Source organism: Petaurus breviceps, unplaced genomic scaffold (assembly GCF_028583685.1).
Source record: "Petaurus breviceps papuanus isolate PSGF00001 unplaced genomic scaffold, PetGlider_PUasm1.0 91041, whole genome shotgun sequence".
Classification (NCBI taxonomy): Eukaryota; Metazoa; Chordata; class Mammalia; order Diprotodontia; family Petauridae; genus Petaurus; species Petaurus breviceps.
Window position 1 is genome coordinate 4,531,132 of NW_027187400.1, and position 7,366 is coordinate 4,538,497.

The window sequence follows — 7,366 nt, forward strand, 5'->3', positions numbered from 1 at the left end:
TGTGTGTGTGTGTGTGTGTGTGTGTGTGTGTGTGTGTGTGTGTGTGTGTAGGTGTTTAGTGTCTGAGGCCAAATAGAACTCAGGACCTCCTGACTCCGGGCCGGTGCTTTACTCACTGAGCCACCTAGCCACCCCCTGACTGAACATTTCATAAGCACTTACTTCTGGAACTCTGCTCCCCCACCAAGAAAACCCACTTACAACCAGCTCAAAAATATAGAAATTTCTCCCCCTCCCTCCCCTTCCTCCACTTTACAACTACCTAAAAAAGTCCATTAAAGTCTCCCTCCCTTCCCTTAGAAAGTAAGCTCCCAGAGGGCAGGCATTGTCTTTTTTTCTGCATTTTTATTCCCAGGGTTGAGCATGTAAAGATTTAATAAAGTGCTTTATCTCAAAGGGCTTAAACCCTTTATCTAATCTAACCCACTAAAGATAAGAGGAGCTGGGGAAAGGGGGGGCGAGTAAGACTAAGCTCAAGTTTACAGTCCAGATGGCCTCTGGCAGAGTGCCAGAGCCAGTGCCGGACTGGGCAACACAGTGTAGTTGTTTAATAATAATCAAGATAGTATTTATATTTAGGGCAGCTAAGTGGAGCAGTTTCAAGCCTGAAATCGGGAAGACTCGAGTTCAAATCCTGCCTCAGATTACACGTCGTCTGCCTCAGTTTCCTCAAATGGGGATCATAACAGCACCTACCTCTCTGGCTTATTTTGAGGATCAAATAAAATAATTATGAAGCGCTTAGTAAAGCACCTGGCACACAGCAGGCGCTTAGTAAACACTTGTGCCCTTTCCTTCCCCACCTAGAACTGGCAAGGACCTTAGGTCACCTAGTTTCCCCACCCCCCTCCCCGGCGTCATCTGACAAGGGGGGAGACTGAGGCACGGTCGGTGGCGCGGGGACTTGCCTATGCAGGTAGCCCAGGTGCAGGAGGTGCAGCAGCGCCAGACGGCGGCCAGGGGGCAGGCCCGGGTGCAGGTCGGCCGGGTCTCCGCGGTACCAGGTCCAGCTGAAGAGCTGCAGGACGGCCGAGGAGAGGCCCAGGGCGGCCAGCTGCAGCGCGGCCCACAGCAGGCGGCCCTCCCGCGCGTACTGGCCCGCGGCCCATACGTCAGCGCCCAGGTCCAGTACGAATGCGCCCGTGCCGAGCGCGGTCAGCAGCAGGTCGCGGAGCCGGCAGGCGCGGGGGGACCAAGGCATGGCCCCGCTTCCTTCCGCCTCCGCTGGCCCCTCTCCGGCCCAGCGCTCCGGCCGGCGGGGTCACAGCGGGGCGGACAGGAAAGAGGGGGGAATGTCCCGCCCCCGCCTATCCCCGCGGCGCCACGCCCCTCCCATCTTGTCCCCTCCTACCCTACGTCATCCCCCACGCCCCTCCCCTTCTCCGCGGGTCCCGCCTACTTCCTCCTTTTCCCTGCAAGAGCCCCGCCCCTTTCCCATCCTCTCCTCGCTACCGGGGCCCTCTCCCGAGGGGGACGGGGCGGGATCAAATATAATCCACCTCCTCCCGGGGGGCGGAGCCCCAGGAAGCTCCTCCCCCAGGCCCTCCCCTCCCCAGCCTGGCTTCGGGGCATCAGTTTTTTAGGTTTCACGTGCTCCTACCGGGGAGTGTCCGAACGGAAAGGATCCTGTTTCCTCCGTAGCTCTAGGCTACTCCTGGGCCAACCCTCCTCCCCCCTCCCGTAGTGAAGGGAAACCCTCTGAACCTTCGAGGGTGTGAAATTAATCCAGCGCTAGCTCTCTGTTGGGTCGGGTTCCCGGGCCCGGACCCGGACCCAGGCATTTGGAGACGCCAGTCTGGGGAGCACAATCACGGGCCCCAGGGGTGACGAGCCACCGAGCCGGGACACCCCTCGGAGCTCATTTAGTGCAGATGAAAGTGAACTGGGGAAGTATTTAACAAATAGATAAAGATGCCACTGCCTTTTAAAACCGAGCCTACGTGCCGCCCTGGGGAGCCTCACGGGTGGTTCCGTGACTTTCCTAATATCGGGGTCCGACGGCGCTAGTCCAAGCCTCTCTTTTATACGCATCTGAAAATGATTATTTTTAAAGGGGGAGGGGGTTGTTCTAGGAGGGGGAATCAGGAGAGGCTGCATGTCAGTAAGTCAGCAAGCATTTATTGAGCACCTACAACGTGCATGTGTAAGCTCTGGGCGTAGGAAGGTAAAAGTCGGTCCCTGCTTCCAAAGAGCTCAGTCTATTGGGGGAGACAACTATGTCCAAACAAGATACGTATGGGACAAAATGCAGATAGTCACCAGAGGGAGGGCACTAGGAGTAAGGGAAATCAGGAAAGTAGTCTCACAAAGATGCAGTTTTAGCTGAGATTTGAAGGAAGCCAGGGAAACCAGGAAGTGGAGATGAGGAAGAAGAGGAGGGAGAGAATTCCAGACATAGGGAACCGCCTGGGCAAAAGCCTGGAGTCTGGAGATGGAAAGGGGAGGGACTTGGCAGCTGTATGAAGTGGAAAGATCCTGAGACTTGCAGTCAAAGAGGACCTGAATTCAAACCAGGCTGTTCAGACACTAAGATGTGTGAGCCTGGGCAGGTTCACTTAACTTCTGTCTGCCTCACTTTCCTCATCTGTCAAAATGGGTATAATAATAGCACCTACCTCCCAGGGTGCCTGTAAGGAGAATATGAAGTAAGATTTGTAAAGGGCTTAGCACAGTAGTAGCTTACACAGAAGGTACACAGGAGGAGATTAATAAATACTAGTTTCCTTCTGGCACTGTCCCAGAGCAGTAGAGTACTGGAGGGGGGAGACTGTGGAAAGCGGGAGGGGCCAGGCTGTGAAGGGCTTTCTCAGTCTGCTGCTTTCCCCCCCACATATCCCTTTGACTCCCCAGAAGCCCTGAAGGTTTGGACTTCAGAGTCTCTGTGCCTGCCCTGGCCCCTCTCTCCCCACAATGCTTCTCACTGTTAGGGAGTCAGGACTATGATCAAGTGAAGCCCCATTACCAGGCAGAGGAGGGGCAGGAATCCCCAGGACTCACAAGGGGAGCTGGCCGACCTAATGCACCTTTCATAGTTTACAAAGCCCACCTCCCTCACAGCACACAGGTGCTCTGCCCGGCAGCCCTGGTCACAAGGGTCCAAGTCATAACTGACAGAGTTGTACTGGTAGTATCTCTGCAGGGCCCTATTATCCTGCATGATCTGGTCCAGCACCTGCTGCATGGAGGATGCTGAGCCATCCGGGGCCTGGAAGGCTTCGGTCAGTCGGTATTCCTTCTCCCAGCTCGGGGCCTGCAGGTTGGCACGGGTGAGGTTTAAATAGTAAGTCACCATGTCCTGTAGGGGCAAGAAGCAGCAGAAGTCAGCTGGGACCTGGGGACTGCCTCCAGCTCCCTCTTCCTCCCTCATCTCTTCCTTTTCTTCCTCCTCCTCCCCTTCCTCATCTATCTCCTCCCCCTTCCCAGCCTCAAATGCCTGTGGCACTTCATATACATCACCTAATGCTGAAAGGCTCTACTGGATGTGTGATATAATAATAAGAGCTGACATTTGTATGTGCCAGTCACTTTACAGATATCTCATGTGACCTTCACACAACAACCTGGAAGGTAAATGCTTTTATCATCCCCATTTCACAGGTGAGGATACTTGAGGCAGACTGAGGTTCAGTGACTTACCTGGGGTCACCCAGCTGATGAAAATTCTCCTCAGTCTGGACTTTCCTCCCTTCTGGGGTGCAGATCACCACCCAATTTGAGTGGCTTTTGTCCTCCCACCTGGTAATGCCTTGGGTGGCCTGGCCCTCTGAGCACCAGCCAAGTGGGCCCTAAGCGGCTGAATCCCTCTCTTACCCGCTCCCTTTAGTATGCCTCCATCTCCCCTTAGAGTGTAAGCTCCCTGAGAGCAGAGACTTTCTTCTTTGTTCATCTCCTTTCCTCCAGCTCTTAGCACTGTGCTTGGACACAGTGTGTGCCCAGGCTGAGGGCCCTGGAGTCCTCCTCAGCATCTCTGTCATTCCCCCAGCCTCTTATCCAATCAGTGGTAAAGTCATTTCTACATTCATCTTTCCTACAAACCCTCTTCTTTCCTCTGCCCCTGCCATGGCTAGGTACAGGCCTCATCCTCTCCTGTCTGGATTAACCCCACTGAAGCCATCCTACACTTTAGGAAGGTCAAGCTGACCTTCCTAAAACACAGATCTGACCGTGTCAATAAATTCCAGGGTTTCCCTATTACTCCAGAATCAAATAGAAGACCCTTCTATTGGTTTTTAAAGCCCTTCATAGCCCACCAGCTATAGCCTTGTTCACGGATCTGGGGGGAAGGGGAGAAAGCATTTATTAAATACCTGCAAGGTTCCAGGCACTGTGCTAAGCATTTTATAAATAATTACATTTTCACAACATCCCTGAGAGGTAGGAGTTATTATTATCCTCATTTTGAGGAAACTGAGGCAGACAGAGGTTAATTGTCTTGCTCAGGGTCACACAGTCTGAGGCAGGTGCTACCCCGTGTTTCCCTGATAATAAGACACTGTCTTATTAATTTTTTTGGAAAGAAAAACACCAGAGGGCTTATTTTCAGGGGAGGGCTTATGTTGTCCTGACTCAGCTCTCCTCCGAGGCACTGCTCTCAATGGCGCCAGCAAGCAAATCACTGGGGAAGAACAGGATGACGTGCTCACTGCTGCAGCTCTGATTGGATGCAGCTTGGAGCTCTGCGTGCATTTCATGGGGGGGGGGAGGGGGGGGACGGTGCATACAGAGGGTACCGTAATGTAGCGTGTAGCACAGGGGATCACCTTCACTACAGTAGCAATCTCAATAGGGCTTATTTTCGGGGGAGGGCTTATTTTAGAGGAATCTTACACAGTAAAGGGAGGGCTTATTTTTGGAATAGGTCTTATTATCGGGGAAACACGGGTAGTATCAGCTCTTCCTGACCCCAGGGCTCTAACCACTGGACCCCCAGCAAGAATGTCAGAGCTGGAGGGGACCTCAGAAGATGTCTGATTGTCCTCACTTTGGAATGGAGGAAGGCAAGGCCAGAAGCAGGAAAGTGACTCCCAACCACACAGCTAATAAATGCCACTTGTTATTAGGCCTCTCATTATTATCATTAATATCATTCCTCAAACCCAGGCTTCTGGACCCCTAGTCTAAGACACGGCTTTTTCCACTTGTGGAAACACATTAAAAAGCTGGTTCTTTGGTTCTTTGGAGTTGTTAGGAAATTCCATGATCCTCAGAGAAGTCTTGGAAAGGTGGGTGACAAAGGGGTGAGAAAAAGGCTTTCCTTAGGGAGAGAGCTTAACAGGTCCATTGCCTCCCCCTCCCCCCCACCTCAGGGAATGGCCCAATCTCCATTTTTAAACTATTAAGATATTTGTTTTTTTTTAAAGTCTGTCCTTTTGTTTATTTACAAGCTGCTGGTAGCTCAATGCATAGAATCCTTTGTCTACAGTCAGGAAGATTTGGGTTCAAATCCTGCCTCAGATACTTATTGTATGACCCTGGGCAAGTTACATATCTGCTCCTAATGTCTGTCTGCTTCAGTTTCCTCAGCCGTAAAATGAAGGTAATAATAGCCCCTATCACCCTGCAGAGTTGTTGTGAGAATCATATGAGACAATATTTGTAAAACACTTCTCACAGTTCCTGGTATATAGCTGTTTTTCAGTCTTCTCTGACTCTTTGTGACCCCATTTGGGAAAGACATCAGAGCATTTGCCATTTCCTTCTCCATCTCATTTTACAGATGAGGAAATTGAGGCAAACAAGATTAAGTGACTTGCCAGAGGTCACACAGTTACTAAATCTCTGAGGCTGGATTTGAACTCTGGAAGATGAGTCTACCTGGGCCCAGGCCCAGAGTGCTCAATCTGGGAGGGGAAGACCATTAGGGTTTCTGGTGGAAACAGAAACAATTGCTATTTACAGTCACTGGGAGTTGGCCAAACAATGACCTATTGTTGATTAGGTAAAATAGGCATTCTCTGTTACATTCCTTATCTAGACTTAATCACTGAATGTGCTTAGCTTCAGTTAAAAACCTGGGAAAGACCTTAGCTTTAAAAGGCCAAGGTCTCCCACTGCATCTGGGGCCATCTCCAGTCATCCTGATCTGTATCTGGCCATTGGACCCAGATGGCTCCCTGAGGAAAGAGTGAGGCTGGTGACCTTTCATGGCCCTCCCGAATTTCAGTCCAATTCACTTGCAACCTCCTCTTCTAGAACTAAGGACAAACAGCAACAACCCAGAAGGCAGCCACTAGCTTCCTCAAAGCTAAGAGGCACGTCACCAAAATATTGGCCAAATACTATGAACCCATCTGCTAGGACATTGGGGGAGAGGGGGAAGTCAAGCCCTCCCAATCAAGTCAGTGCGGGCTACTGGGCCTCTCCCCTTGATCCTTCCTGTCATTTGTGACCAAGGAGCCCTCCTCAAGGGACATCCAGCCAGGTTTGTCTGGCTACCCCCAGCCCTTTGCGCTGCTTCTCAAAGGGGATCTCCAAAACTGAAGATGGATTGCCACCCTTCTGAGGTCCCATCCATCCCTTCTGTGGGATACGAACGGCTGGGGGCCTGCACCAAAGTGACGGCTGTGTGAACAGATCAAAGCAGATGGATGACAGATGCTGTCTGTGGTGGTAAAACCAGTATTTTGTAACTCATTTGCTGCGTAGGAGAAGAAGACAGACAATTCCCTGGGGCCTGTTGAATCTTCCTCTACAATGTATGTGACATCCATCCCTGTCTCTCTGCTCACAGTGATACAGTCCAAATTCAGGCCCTTGTTATCTCTTATCTAGACTATTGCATTCTTTATTAGTCTCTTTCCTCCACTCCAGTATCTGCCTTCTCCAACCCACGCTCAGAGCTGTCAAAGCAAGCACAGGTCAGCTCACACCTTTCCCCTGTTCAAAAGCCTCCAGGAACCCCTTTTTGCCTCTAAAATAAAGCACAAACTCCTCAGCTTGGTCTTGAAAGCCCTTCAGCACAGGCTTCCACCTCCTTCCTAGATTCATTACACATCACTCCTTTCCTGCAATCCATATCCCAGCTCAGTAGACCTACTTGCTGTTCCCAGAATGTGGTGTTCTACCCCTGGCTTGCATGCCTCTGCACAAGCTGTCTCCCTCTTCACCTCTGCCATTCAGAGTCCTAGGATCAAGGTTCGGCGCCTTTGACCCTCTGTGAAAAGTCTTCTGATGTCCCCAGTCCCGAAGACCCTCATTCCCTTCTCCAATGGTCTGAGGTCTACTTCTCTGTTTACATGTTGCCTTCCCATAGTAGAAGGTCATGGGCTGTTTCTCACTATTGTCTTTGCATCCCCAGCACTGAGCACACAGCCAGTGTCACACACACACACACACACACACACACACACACACACACACACACACA

At 51.3% G+C, this 7,366-nt stretch overlaps 2 protein-coding genes across 2 annotated transcripts in view; both read right to left on the reverse strand.

Annotated features, from left to right (window-relative positions):
• The window catches only part of XKR8 (XK related 8), a 10,571-nt gene extending 9,263 nt beyond the window's left edge, over positions 1-1,308 (reverse strand). The window contains exon 1 of the mRNA XM_069078460.1: positions 909-1,308. Coding sequence (XP_068934561.1) covers positions 909-1,201 — 293 coding nt within the window. The 5' untranslated portion in view covers positions 1,202-1,308. The remainder of the gene's footprint in view (positions 1-908) is intronic.
• Positions 1,309-2,116: 808 nt separating this feature from the next.
• SMPDL3B (sphingomyelin phosphodiesterase acid like 3B) overlaps positions 2,117-7,366 on the reverse strand; it is a 29,888-nt gene continuing 24,638 nt past the window's right edge. Inside the window, 2 exon segments of the mRNA XM_069078257.1 lie at positions 2,117-2,920; positions 2,923-3,295. Coding sequence (XP_068934358.1) covers positions 2,871-2,920; positions 2,923-3,295 — 423 coding nt within the window. The 3' untranslated portion in view covers positions 2,117-2,870.